This window comes from Salmo trutta, chromosome 1 (genome assembly GCF_901001165.1).
Source record: "Salmo trutta chromosome 1, fSalTru1.1, whole genome shotgun sequence".
Classification (NCBI taxonomy): Eukaryota; Metazoa; Chordata; class Actinopteri; order Salmoniformes; family Salmonidae; genus Salmo; species Salmo trutta.
This window is the reverse complement of record NC_042957.1, coordinates 46,613,434-46,632,484: the sequence shown is the minus strand read 5'-3', so window position 1 is coordinate 46,632,484 and position 19,051 is coordinate 46,613,434. Positions and strand designations below refer to the sequence as shown.

At 44.7% G+C, this 19,051-nt stretch overlaps 2 protein-coding genes across 11 annotated transcripts in view; one reads left to right on the top strand and one right to left on the bottom strand.

Moving 5' to 3' along the window:
- The window catches only part of LOC115197412 (rho GTPase-activating protein 23), a 91,525-nt gene extending 81,226 nt beyond the window's left edge, over positions 1-10,299 (top strand). For 9 of the 10 annotated variants that reach the window (XM_029758976.1, XM_029758960.1, XM_029758969.1 and 6 more), the window contains 13 exons: positions 134-442; positions 675-736; positions 854-972; positions 1,069-1,187; positions 1,412-1,564; positions 1,910-1,988; positions 2,095-2,168; positions 2,436-2,525; positions 2,758-2,883; positions 3,036-3,077; positions 3,438-3,531; positions 5,334-5,365; positions 5,609-10,299. In XM_029758976.1, coding sequence (XP_029614836.1) covers positions 134-442; positions 675-736; positions 854-972; positions 1,069-1,187; positions 1,412-1,564; positions 1,910-1,988; positions 2,095-2,168; positions 2,436-2,525; positions 2,758-2,883; positions 3,036-3,077; positions 3,438-3,531; positions 5,334-5,365; positions 5,609-7,099 — 2,790 coding nt within the window. In that variant the 3' untranslated portion in view covers positions 7,100-10,299. Of the gene's footprint in view, positions 1-133; positions 443-674; positions 737-853; positions 973-1,068; positions 1,188-1,411; positions 1,565-1,909; positions 1,989-2,094; positions 2,169-2,435; positions 2,526-2,757; positions 2,884-3,035; positions 3,078-3,437; positions 3,532-3,859; positions 3,885-5,333; positions 5,366-5,608 lie in introns of all 10 variants that reach the window. The other variant, XM_029758987.1, reaches the window with a different exon arrangement.
- A 2,345-nt stretch (positions 10,300-12,644) lies between these two features.
- LOC115197457 (protein HEXIM) lies at positions 12,645-15,012 on the bottom strand. The gene has a single exon (XM_029759011.1). The coding sequence runs from the start codon at positions 14,647-14,649 to the stop codon at positions 13,522-13,524; it is 1,128 nt and encodes a 375-aa protein (XP_029614871.1). The 5' UTR covers positions 14,650-15,012; the 3' UTR covers positions 12,645-13,521.
- Positions 15,013-19,051: the final 4,039 nt, after the last annotated feature.

Below are 19,051 nucleotides of genomic sequence, written 5' to 3'. Positions count from 1 at the left end.
GAGAGAGAGAGAGAGGGAGGAGAAAGAAAGAACGAACGAGTAGAGGAATAGGACCTACTGCAGTTTAATGAACCATTTCCTCTCTCTCGGTCCTTTCCCTCTCTCACTCTCTCCATTCCGTTCTCTGTTGCAGAAGGTGGGCAGCGGCATGCGTCCGTGGAGGCGGGTCTTCTCGGTGTTGCGCTCCCACTCGCTCTTCCTCTACAAGGACAAGCGGGAGGCGGTCCTGCGGGGCGCCACTCTGGGAGGCGATGCCGACGAGGAGCAGCCAATCAGCATCCGGGGCTGCCTGGTGGACATAGCGTACAGCGAGACCAAGCGTAAGCACGCGCTGCGTCTGACCACTCAGGACTTTTGTGAGTACCTGCTGCAGGCCGAGGACAGAGAGGACATGCTGGACTGGATCAAGGTCATCAGTGAGAACAGCAAGACCGACAATGAGGTGGGTCAGAGGGCACCACTCTCACCTCTCAACTGACCTTTCCCCTCTCAACTCTGAACCTAGAACCCTCTGACCTCTCAACTCTGACCGTAGAACCCTCATATCTTATGTCACACACTGCCTTCTATTTATGTATCTCCTGTAACATTGTTGTACATGTCACCTTTCTTCACTGGTGTTGCTACAGTGTAAGGCTGTATTGATGAGGGAGTGGACTGTGTGTTTGTCTCAGGAGCTGGGATTCTCAAGACAGGCTCTGATCAGTAAGAAGCTCAATGACTACAGGAAACAGAGGTGAGGGACACATACCTGTCACTATACAGCAGTAGTGTTTGGTACATCCATCTTGCTTGTCATTGGCTGGTAGAGTCAGTTTGTAACAGTCTTCTCTCTGTCTCTCCCTGCCTCCAGTCCAACAGGCAACAAGCCGGACTCCTCGCCCAGGGTGTCCCGTGCCAAGCCTTCCTTCCTGCTGGCCAAGATGGAGAACGCTGCCGGGGCGCCGCGCTCACCCAAACCTGAGGGCAAAGGTCAGAGACAAGAACCAACCAGCAGTGGTCATTCCAGATGGATGTTTGCTCTGACTCTGTCTCTGTTTGACTCACTGTCCCTCTGTCTGTCCCCAGATGAGAGCAGCCCCCCTAAGTCGCCATGGGGGATCAACATCATGAAGAAGTCCAAGAAGTCAGGGCCCAAGGCTTTTGGAGTGCGGCTAGAAGACTGCCAGCCAGCCGCCAACAACAAGGTCAGCCAGAGCCTCCCTTCCTCTAATCTTATCATATACTGTAAATGTATCATTTTGTGTGTGTTTATATGCCCTGTTAAAGTATTTACTGAAAATGAATGGCATATGGACACGTATGGGTCAGTGTGTGTGTCTACTGTTTACTATGATGTATATGTGCGCTGGTAAGGTACATGGGTCCACTCCTGTCCGACCCTCCCCTCTCTGTCTGTCTGTCCTCCCAGTTCATCCCGATGATCGTGGAGATCTGCTGTGGGCTGGTGGAGGAGATGGGTCTGGAGTACACCGGCATCTACAGGGTCCCAGGGAACAATGCAGTGGTGTCCAGCCTTCAGGACCAGCTCAACAAGGGGTCGGACATCAACCCTGCCGAGGAGGTGAGCAGAGCAGGAACCCAGTCGCACGCACGGGCACACACACACACACACACACACACACACACACACACACACACACACACACACACACACACACACACACACACACACACACACACAACCTAACGTACAGTAAGCAATAGGCACAGTACATTGTGACTGGGTTAGATAGACACAGTATATCTAGTCGTCTGCGGGATGGTGTTAAACAGCATCAGTGGGGTATACAAGTGTTCAGCAAAGGGAAAGGATGATATGACTATCAACTGTTCTATCCGACCATGTCTCTAAAGGCCTTTTAGTATTGCCTTTGACCTCTCTCTCCCCGTTCTTACCTCTTCACAGAAATGGCAGGACCTGAACGTGATCAGCAGCTTGCTCAAGTCTTTCTTCAGGAAACTTCCGGAGCCCCTCTTCACTGATGGTGAGTCCCGTTTTGTTCAGTTCATCCTCCTTTTTACAGTTACAGTTGAATGTTAGTTTTTATTTTAATGTACTGTAAACTATTCATATTACTCTCATCCTCACAGATAAGTACAATGACTTCATCGACGCTAACCGGATGGAGAATGCCGGGGACCGGCTAAAGACCATGAAAAAACTGGTATGTGAACGTTGTCTGAACACGTTCTTCTGTTTGCATATCCGGTATAGTCTTTCCCTGGAAGGATGATATGTTCAACAGCTAACAGATTACACAGGATACTCAGAAGTGTTGACATATTTCTCCTTATCTCTCTCTCTCGCTCGCTCTCTCTCTCCCTCCCTCTCTCGCTCTCTCTCCCTCTCTCTCTCTCTCTCGCTCTCGCTCTCTCGCTCTCTCTTTCTCTCTCCCTCTCTCTCCCTCTCTGTGTGTGTGTGTGTGTGTTAGATCCGTGACTTACCGGACCATTACTACCACACTCTCAAGTTCCTGGTTGGCCATCTGAAGACGGTAGCTGACCACTGTGAGAAAAACAAGGTCCGGATACTGTTATCATAGTGCTTTAACGTGAACGGGTCCCAAATGGCACCCTGTTCCCTATATAGTGCCCGACTTTTGTCCCGGACCCAATGGCACTTTATTCCCTATGTAAAGTGCCCGACTTTTTACAGTGTTACGGTTCGGATGTGTTAACAGGTGGTCGTCATAGCAACGGATTCTTAAGGAAGACTGATGAACAATGAGATGTATTGTTTCTGTGTGGGTGTAGATGGAACCTCGTAACTTGGCCCTGGTGTTCGGGCCCACGCTGGTGCGGACGTCTGAAGACAACATGACAGACATGGTGACTCACATGCCGGACCGCTACAAGATAGTAGAGACGCTCATCCAACATGTGAGTGAGCCTCTAATCCCAACCAATGACAAACCTGTTTACTGGCTTCATGTTAACTCTCCTCCAGTCAGCTGGCGCTACCCTGTCGGAATATCTTCTCACGGATCTCTTCTTTCTCTCTGTCTCCTCTCGCTCTCTGTTTCCTCCCGCAGTATCTCTGGTTTTTCAGTGAGGACCTGGACAAGGATGAGAAGGTACAGTGGGACTTACTCTGCAAACTGTGGAAACGATGTGGGGACAGCTGTTCAGTTCACACGGTCATGTTGGAGCTCACGGTGTAATCTGCTCCAGTAAACAGCCCAAATAGAATCCTGCAAGTCAGGGGATGTGATATGATACAGTATATCTGATCTATGTGTCATTGCCTGCGTCTCATATTGCACCCTATTCCCTTCGTAGTGCACTACTTTTTACCAGAGCCCTATGGGCCATGGAAAAATAGCGCGTTTTATAGAGAAACGGGTGCCATTTGGGACAAAGTCACCGATTCTTATGCAGGACTTAAATCCAGTGTTCATGTGTTGTTTATGACTCAATGCCTTTCTCCCCTTCAGACTCCAGTAGACACAAAGGACCTGGTGCCTGCCCCCAATATCGACCACTTGCTTTCCAACATCGGCAGGACAGCTCTGCTAGGGGAGGCGTCAGGTGAGGACCCGCCCACCACTGCCCAAATGCACCTGTCACAACCTGCACTGAGCTACTGACAGCCTGTGCAGACCAATCACGGTTCATACTGTGGCCAAACTGGCCAATCAGTGACTGTCAATAATTATTGACAGCCACACAGTTGAACCAATCCCATACAATCAGGAAATAGGCATGACATACATTTGAAATGATTTGCACTTGCCGAGTTTCTCCCTTTCCTGATTTGATCACTAGACTGTGCTTCTTTCCTCTCACCTGGTTTTTCTTTTCTTCTTTATTACTCATCTTTCACTTTCTCTTCTACATCGCTGCATCCCTCTCTTAGCTGAGCCTGTGGAGCAGCCACTGCGGTAGGATGGGAATTCCCCTGCCAATTCCTGTGTGTGTGTGTGCGAGCGTGAGAAATAGTGAGTTTTGGTGTGATGGTGTTTGTTAGTGAAAGGTGGGTGTGTTTGGTATGTGTCACCATCGTCAGAGGAAGTTGCTCTTGGCTCCCTCTGTGTCAGCTTGACTAAGGCAGGAGGTGTGTGTGAGGATGACCCTGCACTGTCATTAATGACTTTGTGTTCTCTGTCACTGAGAGAGAAAGCCCCTCTACAGTGGTCTGTCCATCTGTCTGTCCTGTCTACCTCACCTGCTCCACTCATTCTCTATGGGCCCTCTCATGTGTTACTCTGGGGTTTTAGTGTGTGTGTGTGTGTGTGTGTGTGTGTGTGTGTGGTATAGTAAACAAAGAATAGAAAAAAGTAAACAAACAAAAGATTTGACCAACGGGATATTTTGTTAGTCCCGACAAGGTCAAATGCTATTTCCAGGGGGGTTAAGGTTAGGGTTAGAATTAGGTTTAGGGTTAGGAGCTAGGGTTCGTTTTAGGGTTAGGAGCTAGGCTTAGGGTTAAGGTTAGGTTTTCAGGTTACGGTTAGGGTTAAGGTTAGGGTTAGGGAAAATAGGATTTAGAATGGGACTGAATTGTGTCTCCCCACAAGGTTAGCTAGACTGTGTGTGTGTTTGAGTGTGAGCGTGTGAGTGGGAGGGAGTGAGTGGGAGGGAGTGAGTGGGAGTGAGAGCGTGGGAGTGAGAGCGTGTGAGTGAGAGCGTGTGAGTGAGAGCGTGTCAGTGAGAGCGTGTGAGTGTGACAGAGAGTGTGTGTGTGAGAGCGAGTGTGTGTGTGTGTGTGAGAGCGAGTGTGTGTGTGTGTGTGAGAGCGAGTGTGGGCGAGGGCGTGTGAACAAGTGTGTGGTGATTGAAAAACCCTTTACTCAACCTTGTATTCTGCCTTCCCTCCTCCCCGACGCTTCCTTCACCGGTTGATGTCATCAGTGTTTGCCGTGATGTCATCAGTGTGTGCTGCGGTTCCTTAATGCTGTTGTTTTTCCCCACCCTCGCCCCTCTCTCCAACAACCCCGGTCACATACCAGTCAGTTTGATCAACTCCATGACATTCGGTGGTTTGTGACGACACGTTGTTCTGTGTGTTAGTGGTGTGTGACCAGTGTCTGTATGGTTATGTTCCTCAGGGGAAGGTGAGTGGTGCAAGGCAGGCACAGAGGATGCACAACTCTCTACTAATTGGATTGGCATTACATTAGAGCAGTCATATTTCCTGTGTTATAACAGTGTCGAAATGGTGTGTTTTAAAAGCTCTAGCTTGCTAGATAACATAAAGGTTTATTGTTTTCTGAGCAGCAGCTCTGTGCCTCCCCATCACTGCCATTCACGCTCCTCCTCCCCTCCCATGTAACACAGACCAGCTTTACAGTGTACCTTTCCCCTCTGATCCTCTCTCTTTGTCCTCTTAGACTCAACCAACAGTGACTCAGCTAAATCTAAGGTAAGGCCTCGTTTAGCCAACTATGCTGTTCTACACTTGTTATTGAACTTCTGGCCACTCATATCACACAGATAGCAGAAACTGGGCACAGTTTCACAGACATAAAATAATCTTCTTCACGACCATAAAAATACTTTCAAAGAGCTGAAGCAAGTCACAAAATGTTTCTTCACGCTATCTAGTTATGGTTGAGGTTGTGTAAATCATCCGACCTTTGACCTATGTGACTTTGTTTTGCCTCAGGGGTCGTGGGGTTCAAAGCGAGACCTCACTGCCAAGGACTTTCTGACCCTGTCCATCATGTCCGCCGTCACCGGACGCAAGCGCAGGAATCGCCACAACGGCCGCCTCGTGGGCAGCAGCACAGATGACGACTCGGAGCACGAGCCAATCAAAGCCAGCCACTTGGGGGCGGAGGAGGGAGAAGAGGCGGGGCTGGTGGTGACAGGAGCAGACACCGCCCCACGAGCAGAGGGAGAGGAGGAGGAAGATGAGGAGGAGGAGGAGGAAGAAGAAGAGTCTGTAGTAGAGAGAGTGAGAGTGCAGGTGGAGGTCAAGGAGGTGGTAGTTCCCAGCATGCCGTGCGGTGGTGAGAAAGAGAAAGCAGGGCAGACGGTGATGCTGCTCCCTGAGGAAGAGGCGGTGACGGTGGAGGTGAAGGGCAGGGCGTGGCGGGGGCCAGAGGACGCTCGCTCTATCGTCTCCGGTTACTCCACCCTCTCCACACTGGGGCGGAGCCTGGCGTCGGAGGGACGGTGTGATGAAGCTGACGACGAGCGCAGCGAGCTGGTGAGCGAGACGGACAACGAGAGCGGATTCGCCTCGCGCTCCCTTACCCAGGAGAGACCTGAGAAACACCCCCCTGCATCCATTACACCCACCCTCACACCCCCTACCCCCACACAGCCCCCCACACAACCCCCCACAGCAGCACAACGAAGCTTCCTCTACACACACTACAAACCCCATCCTGTCTCCCCCGCACCCCAGCACACCACCCCCACCCCCTCCACACACACTCAGGACCCTGGGGAGAGGAGCGAGGGTGGGGCGCGATCCACCACCCCCTCCTCCTCCTCCTTCTCGTCGTCCTCCACCACCCACAGACTGCACACCCGGCCCTCCTTCAACTCCCACAAGCTGATCCAGTGTGACACGCTGGCCAGGAAGAAGCTAAAGGACAGAGGGAAGACCAAGGCTCGTTCTCTAGACCTGCTGGACCTCCCTGGGCCTTCAGGAGAGGAGGAGGGAGCTGGGGCACCAGGGGCCCAGAGGGACCGATCCAGGACCAACCCTTCCACAGGGAGCAGCCAGGAGAGCCTGCGTCCACCTCGGCCCAAAGAAGCCCTGCTGCCCAGCGAGGCTGCCTCTTTCACCGCCAGCGGGACAGGGCAGGGTCAGGGGCGAGGGTCTCTGGCTGACCAGGTGCGTGCGCGCCTGCTGGGCTCGGCTGATGACCTGCGTATCGTGGGGCTGAGGAAGCCACTCTCCCCGGAGACGAGGAGGAAGAGACGGGCCTGGAGAAGACACACTGTGGTGGTCTCACCTACCGAGACGGGCGACAAGAGGCCTGCGCTAGCCACCAACGTGTTACCCATGTCGCCGGCCACTTCCAAACCACAGGGGTCACCCCTCGACCCCCAGGAGCTTGACCCAAGACATCCTCTTCCCCTGGGACAGAATCCCCCCGTCACACGCCGAGCACCAGCCTCCAGGTTCCATCAGTACCTGTAACTATGGACAGAGACTGATAGGCCTGTAAATTACAAGGCCTCTGGCCTCCCTCTCAAAGTCTCCCTCCCCTGAGCTGCTGAGCCAGGGCTACTGTCTCAGAGGGTCAGATAGTGCTGACCCCAGGTCAGTTGCATGATGGCAGTGAGTAGTGGACAGCAGAGCCACAGACAGACACAAGGGGTCTTATGAAAGGTCTGAGAACAGTTTTCGGCCTCCAGTCTACTCACGCTCCCTTTTCATTTGTTTCAGCTCCGTTTGCATGGCAAAGGGAATTCCAGTATTTGCCAAAGCTTTTTTGTGTGTTTTAAATAAAAAAATAAAATAATGCTAAACTGCAATGGGACAGACAGACAGACAGACAGACAGACAGACAGACAGACAGACAGACAGACAGACAGACAGACAGACAGACAGACAGACAGACAGACAGACAGACAGACAGACAGACAGACAGACAGACAGACAGACAGACCTCATCTCGATGTTAAAGCCAAGAACTCACCCTCATCCAGGCAGCAGACAGACAGTGTGTTACTGAATACTAGGATCCTTCCTGTCCTCTCTGTTGCTTCCTGTCTGACACAGGAAGTGGGCTGTCCTCTCCCAGTGCACAGGGAAGAGCATGCCAAACCAAGCCTACCCAGGGTTCCTCACAGAGTGACACTTTCAACAGGGCTGTGGGCTCTCTCTCTGTCTTTCTCACAAACACACACACACACACACACACACACACTAGCTGAGAGATCAGCATGTACACTATAAGAAGAGTACAGGCAGTATTGGAATGTGAGTTTTGAGGGAGAACTCTGTCTAACCTTTGGCCCCAGCACTGACTTCTATATCAGTCTTCCTTAATATTCTGTTACTGTGACGACCACAGAACAACTGACTCTAACACTCCTCTAGTTGCCAACATACATAAATAACTCTCACACACACACATGCTCATACAGCAGTAGTGGTCTGTAACCCAGATGTTTGTCTATCTGTACATATGTGTGTTTGCCTGACAATACCCGTGAGTATGTTTGAGTGTGCAGGTGTTTGTGTTGAACTATTTTGTAACATTTGTACAAAGCCTTGTTAAGTTAACCTTGTAAATATATATATATATTATTACATTATCATGATTTGTTTTTGTTTTTTTTTGTTTCTTTTTTATGGTTTACATAAGTGCACACACGTGTACCATAATTTCCTTCAAGATGTTACTTGAAATGTTCCTCTTAATATATTATTTTTTGTTTTATATACAGTATATATTATATATATTTTTTGGTATGAAAAGAATAAGTACTTTTATTGTGATTTGACTTCTGGAGTGTACCTGTTTTTAAAACAAACAAAATAAGAAACATCCTAAACCTGACTTAATTCCTGTTTCTTGTTTCCTCACAGATGGCCTTTCTCTGTGACTCACAGTACTATGCAGAAATATTTTCTCTCGTTTAGCAAAGATACAATAACTCATCCAACATTCAAATTCTCCAGTCAAAATCCTTAGTTCTGGCTGTTGAAATGCCTATCCGTTTCACGGCTGGATAGCATCCATTTCCGCATTTGAAGAAAGCAATGTACTCTCCTCCTTGCTGACACTACTATCTACCTTGTGCTGACAATGCTTATCTTATTTTGCAGCAAGCAGGGCTTTAAGTCCAAATAATGTTTGTATGCATCTCAGCTCTCTTATCAAAGAACGGTCACATACTGTACTCGCATCAACTCTATCATAACTGTCTTTTCAATTGGATTAAGTATTAGTTGGTAATAGTTTGCTTGCCCAAACCCGCCTATGTGTACCAGAGGAAACATTTGCTTTCATTTTATGGGTGACAGAGAAAGCGCAAAATATTGACAACATGCAGTTAAACGTCAAGGATTATAAATGCAACCTGCATGTATACACAAAGTTACATTTTGTATAGTCTGTCAATTATATTTTATTTGTTATATTATCAGGAATATTTTTAGTATTATACCATCGGCACATGATTTTTCATGTCACATATTACATTTCCTTAAGGTTAGACTCAATCAAGTAAATGACCACTGTGAGTGGGGTGCTTCAGAATTCCTGGATACAAATGACTGATTGCAGAAATGTGGTTACCATAAGTAGCCATTTTGGGGTCTGCTGTGTTTCTAGACTTGCATACCATTCTCTTGGCCATGGTCCAAGATGAGTTTCCATTTCCCAAATAGTCTTTATTAACTGTTCCTCAACCAATGTCATATGGGACTTATTCTTTGGTTTGCCTGACAGGATTTTTGTCATCATTAAATGTAATTGACTTTTTGTTAGTCTTGTCTTACCTCAAGAGTTGCCCTACAAGTGCCTGATTTCTGGAGTGTTTTTGTTCTGCAGTGAGTGCCATGGTCAGTCCTCACCTCCCCATTAACCCTCATTATTCCAGACTCTCAAAGCCAAAAGCTTCAACCTTCACATCTAGTTATAAGCCAGACTGAATCCATTATCTTCTCGTTGCTGTGCTTACATCTTAGCCGCTGACCCAAAGACGTGTATCGTACATACGAGCAGCCTCTCTGGGAGGCCATTAAGAGCAACACCGTGTCTGGCCAAGGACTTGTCTATGCAGTCTGTTTGCATCTAACAAGCACTAACAAACAGCAGAATACCTGATGCTGCAAGGGGAGGGAAAGTATATTGCTCTCACCTGCTTTTCTCCTACACAGAGGTTCTTTCACGTGGACAGTGTTTTGTATGGTACACATAACAAGCTCTAAGTAATGGTAATCAATACATAGAACAGGGTAATATAGTACCAACTCATTTGCATTAGATTTTATTTGATGAACTAACTGTATACATTTAAAGTGTCAGTCAATAGGAGACATACAGCTGAGCTTAACAGCTGAACCAAACTGCTCATGCCTTCATCGAAAAGATAAATAGAAAAATTGTAGAACATTTTGACAACACTCAATGTGTGTTTAGCTGTCCGTCTCTTGAAATGTGATATACCTTAGTTTTATTAATATGTCTGATAATATTTTGTACATATTGTCTTGATATGTAACATATTGTATTGTGTAAAGTACATTTTGAATTGCTTTGAGTAAACAATCATAAGAAAATGGGCTGACTAAAGGTTATCCACCTGGAACCATTTCATTCGATGGCTTTTTGCTTCAAAGCAAGGTTATATGATGTAAATAAACAGAATTACGTTTTAAAAATATAATTTTTTCAGTTGCTTGAAAGTTTTGTGAATGTTTAATGTCAATAGTATTCTGTGATCATTGCTGACATGCGTCATTCTAGGCAAAAGTTTCAGATATTTCATTGAAATGGGGAAGGATGTCATTCCACATGAACGAAATGAATTCACAAACAACAAAAGAACCAGGTTTGTGACACCATTGATTGGCATCCACCCAACGCATCCTGCACCACAATAAAAAAACTGTTCTTTTTTTAAAGTATCCCTCTAGCGGCGCAATTCACAGATGAATCTTGGAACTACATTACCCACATTATTCTGCTGTAGAGCACTCAATCTTGCACCACACTTCCCTACATGCGTTTTGCCTGCACCCAGAGAGGACCTGACAACTACAAATTGGTGCAAATTATATCACTACATTCAATTAAGATTCCTAAAGTCTTGCATACATTTGTTTGTGCATTGTATGTCGGTACACCACGTTTGATTTGGGAAATTTAAGTGTTTAAATCTGCGTAAAACCTAGCTAGCAAAGTCCTGCTAAAAACAAGGAAATCGTTAGCTTGCTAGCTGGCCTAGCTTGATAAATAAATGCATATTTTGACCAGCCATATAGCTAGCTAGTTACCTAACCTGCATTTTAATCAGAGGGACGTTAACAATTAGCAATCTTAAGCACCAACTGCTCTAGCTGGTTAAGCGATTTCATGTGCTCTGCCCACAGCCCACTTTGAACCACGGCTATATTTTTCAAATGCATACGGTTGGAAACTAAGCATGAAAAGGAAATACACGTCCTACTCCTTATTATCGTGTAGCCCTCACTGAAATCAAAATTCTTAGCAGCAGCCAAATGGCTGCCAGTATGAGCTCGAGACATTAGGATCAAGACAACGTCGAAAGAGGAGCTCAGGAAAATCCGTGGATTCCAAGTACGCCACGAGAAACGCTTGGGTTAAATCATTTCTTAATCCTAGAACAATTTATCATCTTGGAATTTTTTCCATAGTTTAAACATGCATAATATGTATCATTTTGGAATAAATATATTGATACAGAAGTTTATTTGCAACTTTGTGTCAATGTTGACAACATATCTGAGTCTGGAACCAGGCTAAATGGGTCAGCGTTGTTTATCTATTTTTCATTATTAGCATTCCTCTCTTTAAAGGGGTAGTAAACCCAAATTACAGAATTACATTTTGGTTTCCTTACCCTATAAATCTATGGACAAGGTATGGCAGAAATCCATGCATTGGTTTGTTTTACCTGGCCACTGTTTAATACATAAGTCACTTAATTGAGCAACACTCAATGTTGGATACTTTAGAATGATTTGGACCTGAAGAACAAAAAATGCTAATATCATTGACTTTCATTGGATTTGTGCCACAAAAGTTTGGAAACAGTAGCCAGGTAAACAAATCATTGATTTATGTCATACCTTGTCCATAGACTACTTACAGGGTAGGAAAGCCAATGTAATTTGTGTGAACTATCCCTCTTTTCACACTATTTAGCTGTATACTATTCCGTAAGAACAGTATGAATGGTAGGCTTAACATTCACATTGAATTCAATCTCATTTTATGAATAGTCGCAAAATGTAATGACAGTAATGAAAAAGTGACAAGAGTTCTCCCCCGACATTCATTGATCACCCTTGGCCCAATAAATTCCATACCCCAAATTATACCATGGAAGTAGGGCAATGGAACTCTAATAGGACCCTTGCCTTGTTTAGAAAGACTATTTTAGCAAGTTGGAGTCATCTGCTCGATGAGCTTTAGCCTACTACATTAGGTCCATTTCACATACCACGGAGACAGGTCAAGAGGTGACCTAATGAGCTTTTGGAGTACAAAATAGCTTTTGTAAGGATATCATGTCAAGTCGTGAGACCTCACAAAACCATCAGCTACAGACATATATCCAGGGTTGGGTACAGTCCCTGGTTCGATTCCAGGCTGTATCACAACCGGTCGTGATTGGGAATCCCATTGGGCGGCGCACAATTGGCCAAGCGTCCTCCAGGTTTGGCCGGGATTATAAATAAGAATTTGTTCTTAACTGACTTGCCTAGTTAAATAAAAATACTTTCTAAATGTAATCTATTACTAGGTACCTGTCCAACATTGTAATCAATAACGTTAACTTTTGGATTACCCAAACTCAGTAACTTAATCTGATTACTTTCCCCTCAATTAGAATAAGACTAAAAAGGAGATCTCGAACGCATTTGGTGTGATCATCATAGTGGTCTCGGACTTGTGGTCAGACTCGCTCAGTTGGAACAAACTTTAACTTGCACCTTTTTTTCCAATGCTGAATTGAATGTCATTGAGAAAACAAAAAATATGTTTGTTTTTTCACATTCTTTATTTAAAACTAAAACAAGTAGATGTCTACTTTTTCAAAAGTATCTCTAATTTGATTGCAGTTAGTTTTTTGTAATCAGTTACTCCCCAACCCTGCATATGGATATGTACAGCCTACTGTAGATTCTAAGCATTTTTTTAACCAAGGGTTGCATTATGCAACCTGCATATGATCTCTATAGTGGCCATCAGTCATGAGTGAAGCAGTCACAACTTACCTGATTTGGCAGTGGCTCATCTAAGAATAGAGTAGGATAATAAGGACACATCTGAATGAATCTGAAAAACTAGGCTATTGAGCATATTCCATCACTTTACATCTGCCTAAATAGTGGAAAGAAAATGATCTAAGTCGATAGCTGTAAAATGGCTTGCAGATAATAGCCAAATACTTTTATGTTGATATCAGGCAAAAATATTTATTTACCCCCTATGAAAAAAACGAAATTATGTTTGTGTACATGTTAATTTACACATTTAATTGTGGCAAAGTTATTTGAAATTGTCCAAAGAAGCTGTTTGACAAATGTTACATTTGGACAAACATGTCCTGCTCATTTAACAAATTGTGGGATAGAGTACTTTAATGCATGCATACCAGGGAAACAAAAACAACGTATTTCCAAATACATTCTCTTTATAAAAAAGAAAAAAAATATTTTTAATATATACATTACTTATTGAAAAAGTTTAAACAGGCGCCTTTACAGTCCAAATAGAAAACAAAGATAAAGTATTGCAATGCAATTTTACGGACTTGTCACTGAACCTTCGAGTTAACAAACCGATTTCATAAAACTGCAGACAATTTTTTTAAAGTCCCGTTCAGTCTCCACATTTTACCTGGTTCTATCCATTTCTAGTCACCTAATGTGACAATCTCCCGCTCCTTGCTCTGCTGGTTATGCGGACGTTGCTCACTGTTCTGCGCCCTCAGTCTCTCCAATTCACCCTCCAATTCTCTGATCCGCGCCGAATCCGACTGGGGCACCTGGCTATCATTTGTGATGTCCGGGTTGGCTGCGCGTCGCAACCGGGTGTTCTCTTCCTCCAGACGGGACATGCACTTTTCCAGCTCCAGGTATTCTTGAACCAGCTCTTGCTTGGACATGTTTTGAAGACTTTCGATGTGGTATTTCTCGTAGGTCTCAGAAAAGTCTCTCTGAAGAAACTCCCCACCTGCGTTTCCAGGCCTCCCGATGCCGTCGCTGCCACCACCGCTGCCATAGTCCTCCTCCTCCTCGACATCGAATAGGTCGTCCTCACTTGCGGTGTCCTCTGGGCGAGCACCAGTCCCCAACTGACGTCGGGGCCCACTTTCGGTATTCAGATCCGGTTCCTCTCGGTCGTGTTCATCCATAAGGAACTGCGTTGTATTGTAGGGGGCAACGGGCAACCCCTTCGCGAACATCTCTGCTCTCACTCGGGACGCTCGTTCTGTCTCTCGCTCGTCAAGCTTTTTCTTTTCTTCCCAAGACAGTTTAAAATAGGGCTTCCATTGACGCTTCTTTTTGGATGGTCGACGCCTGTGTTTCTTCTTGCCCTGGCGCGCATCTACAGCTGCCCCGGCGCCTGGAGAGCCAGAGTCGCTTCTTTTCCCACACTCGCCTTGCACTTGACTCAGGGTCTCCTCGTGCGGTCCATCTCCACTATTTCCGTGGGCTACGAGGCCACCTTCCCCGGCTGCATCTGCTCCTGGTTCCTGGCAAGGCTGTGTTGCTGCTGGGCACTTAGGAAGTGCATTTCCGGCAACGAATCTAGGGCACACCTCCCTCTGTCCGCCTTGCATTTGCCACAACTTGTCTGAAGGGATAACCCCGCCTTCGCTCTCTGCTTGCTGCTGTTTATCTCCATATCGCCCCCTACCGTCAGTCTCCAGTCCACGTCTCTCATTGGTTTGGGGATGCTCCACAACTCTTTCTCTCCCACCTGATGGGGTATCTGAAGTTTTCAGGTGATGGGTCTTCTCAATGCTCGGTTCTGTCATCCTGGTGTATGCGGGTGGGCTGTTCGCCTTACAACATGTCAACCGTTATCTCTGTGTGAATTAAGCTAAATGTTAATTAAAATATGTTTAGATAACTTTTGCTAAGTATACTGTTTCTATGTCTTAATATGAGCAACATTTACTTGACAAGAAATGTTCAGCTAACTTTCGAAACGTTCACTATCGCTACTCTTAAAAACAAAGTTATGAATGGTAACACTTGTTACTTCGCGAATGATTCGTCAGAGCTACTGTAGCTAGCTAGCGAACTAACGTTAACTATTTCGGTGCCGCTAGCACTCGTAGTCCTTCTCAAGTTCGTATTTCATCTCCACAACAGTGACTGTCCAGTATGCTACTACAGAAGGAGTTCGCGGCTTTATATCATCTCTACCACTGCCAAGTGCGCATGCTGCTTTTCTTGACTCTACTTGTTTTGTGGGATCTGTAGTTCCAATGTAGGTAAATTACTAGCGAGACCGTCCATGCCCAACTACCTAACCCACAATTCTAGGGCATTTTTTGAACATTTAAGCCAATCAGATTTTAGGATATAGGACCACCCTCTCATTTCTGCTATTGGACAAAATGGCATATTCGCTGTTGCTAAGCTTAAATCATATTTTTATTGGTTATCCCGAGAGTCAATCAAGTGCACGTTTGTCCCATGAGGAGAGCAGCCCGGGGCATTATTTCAGACGCTACCATGTATAAATAGAGGGGGGAATTAGTGAACGTCTTGAAGAGTCTGTGGATTAATCTTCATTAATCGATATCCAACTCATATTGTATACTACTAGTAAATGTTGGCATATGAGTATGTCGTGGCTTTGATCTATTTCGGCTTTTTTGGGACTCGGGATCACTCCCCAATCATTGAGACAATCCTTTCTTTCTAACGATAATGAGACCGTCATCCTGAACAAACTAGTCCTTTTTTACGGACCGTGTAGAAAAACGATTAACTATCGGCTACACACTATGTTCATTTTGTTAATGCTTTATCAATTACACAATTATTTTATGTGGTTTCAAGTAGTGTACGGTTTTTCTTGATTAAAAAAAATATTCTCTCTAGTGCGGAGCGATATTTCCCTCGCCTTTCACTAATGCGCAAGGATAAGAGTGTAGAACGACGCTAAATAAACGACATTTTATTTATCGAGAGCTAGCTTGCCAGTAGCAAATTAGGCTCAGTAGAACGGAACAACAAACGATGGTGAAATGTTAAAATAACACAATTGCCCACATTTGAGAGTTAAGCTTATTGTCGACGGTTTAGTTACCAGTTGATTAAACGTGCCTCTCTTTGACCTAGTTTATATATTCAAAACGACCTAAAGGCTTGCCGACTGAGCTGTCTAGTTACTAGCTAGGTTAGCTGGCTAGCTAATGTGCTAGCTAGCGTCACACATCATGCATTTCCAGTGAAATATATAACTTTAAATTCAAATATTGTATGGTCTTGGCAAACGCATTGATAATCGTATAAATTAGCATATTATAAAATAGACGCTTCTCATTACAAGCTGATGGAAATCATAAATTAGCATGTGAGCTAGCTCGTCCAGGACCAGTTAGAGAATCTTGCCAAATAATAACTAGCTAGTCAAGCCTTATTTTCATGGATGTTACCACAACCAGGTTCTAACTAAGCAAACATCATGCACGAAAGTGGCAGTATCGATGGAAACAGTATTGTAGTATGGCATCTTAACATTCAAAACATACAATCAAACTAAATGTTGAGCTAGCGTTGATATGCTAGGTAGTTAGTAGCATGTAGCTACTAGCTATGATAGCTGGTGGTTAGGTCTTTTTACTGTGGTTGAAATAGCTAGTCTGTTAAATTACCTAATTCTATCTCTGCATTAATGTAAGCAGCATAGATAACTTAAAACTGTCATAATTTAGTAATTACTTCTTCAAACACAGCATCTTTCTGCGTAACAAATACACAGTTTAATGCATTATTTGCAAATTTCACCAAAAGTATGCACACAAGACAACAGAAATGACAGTGTCTGTATATTTTTTACTGATATGCAATGTCCTTATTCTCTGCAGGCAAGAGATTCCTCCCACATGGAGAGTGCACATCTCAGTGGCATTTCACATGGTGCCTACTTGGTGTGTGATGGCTACTGTAGGCTATATGCATGTAAGCCTACTTTTCAGGGGGTAGGCATCCCCTCCCCCTCATACCATATACCTTTCTTTCAATCACATTCACTCTTATCCTGATTTTCTCCTAAATTGTCATCTTCAATCATTCCCCCTCTCACACCCCCTTGCTCTCTCTTACAGTCTTTTGTCCTCTCTTTCATCTCTATTATTTTTGCGCCATTGGTTTCTCTTAATAAGCATCTCTCCCTTCTTGTCCTCTTTTTTTCTTGGTCCTTTCATCTTCATTTTTCTTGGAGCAATTGACGAAAGAGTAGGCTATGCCCGAATGTATAGGCCCAAACGAGGAGGAACTTTCTCTATGAGGCGCTATTCCGGTAATGTGTCAACCTACCTGGTTAAATAAGGGTTAATAGTCTTAGTTTGGTGTGAGGTGCTTGCTAGCTATAACTCTCAGAATTAAAGAGACTAATATACAGCAAATAAGCCTTTGTAAGTTGTGCTAAATACATTTCTAAATTTGTTAGCAAGCTCACAAATACAAAAATGTACCACACACACTCAACGTAGGCTGATCAGACGTTCTTCAGTCCAAGGCAAACTTTTGGCAGTTGACAGATACCAGCCAAACCTGTGTGTCTATCGGCTGCCATATTACCCATTGTTTACTGAAAGGGGAGTGATTGCTGGGGGGACCAGGAGGGTGGGTGAGGTTTGTCAAATGGGGAGGTGGGTGTTTACAGAGGCAGTGGCATTCGGTGGAAGCTCTATATGCCTGGGCAGGAGCACAGCAGCTCCTGGATCAGAGCCTCTGAGAGGATTATTGGACATGAGTTAATCTCTCACCCTATATATACTGCAACATGGCTGGGTATAATTGAGAATGGGTCAAAAGATCTATTCTATAGACATTTGGGATTTTCCCATAACATATCAGAGCCATATACTGTATTTAAATAAATATATGGATCTGCATTATATTGTTTTATCCTTTGTCTCTGTTTTGATATTACACATCAAAGCTTACAGAGCCTGAATGGTTGTTCTAAAATGGATGCCTTTGGATCAGGTTATTAGGAGACCCAGTGCCGTTCTGTGAGAGAGAGAGAGTGAAGGAGTTTGCATTTATGCTGTAGATATAGGTCTGTAAATGGCCTGTGAAACATGCCTCTCTCCCCTGGTCCTGGAACCTACAGCTGAGCTCGCTCCTTCTCCTAATTATCCTCTTTATACCCTTATCAAAACCTAATTAAGTCCCAACCCCACGGGTTTGCCACTGCAGTATCGCAGACCAAGACCTATTCATCTAATCCACAGTTAGTATTCCCCCCGGCTTACTTACAATGACATATAGCACCTATTAAGTGGAGTGCCCTTCAAAAGCATTTCTCTTTGCACAAATTGACTTTGTATGTTAATAATATATGGATGTAGAAGAAGTAATACATCATAACTTGGGCAACACTGCAGCCTGGCTTTGAAGAGAACAGCAGGATAGGCTATAGAAATAGCTTTGTCTTCAGAAGTAGGCCAGGCTACTTACAGCCTCTGCGATATTACGAAACTGGTTAATCATTGTGTTAGAGGCATATTCAATGTATAAGGTTTGTGCACTTTGGCACTTTGCTTGAATGATTTAACTGAATTTGGTTGTAATAAAGCAATAGCCAGATTATACATTATTCTCATGACAGCGGCTTTCATACTTTAGTATTTCCTGCTTACACCCCACCCACCCACAATGGGGTTGCGATAACAGATTTGTACAACCATATATAACCGCTAGGTGGCGCCCAGTGATAAGACTTCAAACGTTGGCTGCAGGTGGGTGTCGCTGTGTGTGTCAGTGGATGTAGTAACGCAAAAACTACAGTGTGACTGTAGCCTGTGTTTGGAGTACGAAACACTGCTTTATGCCACGCGTCATTTTGGACTGAGGAACTGCGCTAAAGAACACTAAATACACGCAGATTGTAGGATATAGGATTAATTGCAATTCTTCATGAATCGTGAAGTGTAGGCTAGGCTATTAGATCGATTCAAATACCATAATAATAGACCCTACCTATGAAATAGGTCAGTGAGACTGTGAAACTTTCATTTGTCCATCACCACATTGCCCATGATACTTTCTATGTTAAAAGAAAGGAGGCATGTGTCTGTGTGACTGTGAGTACAATTAGTGATTTGATTTGTATCAGTGGGTATAGCTTTCAAGAGTGCGCCCTTGGCTGGACTCAGATTACGTACAGCTATTAAATCACGCTGGGAGGGACAT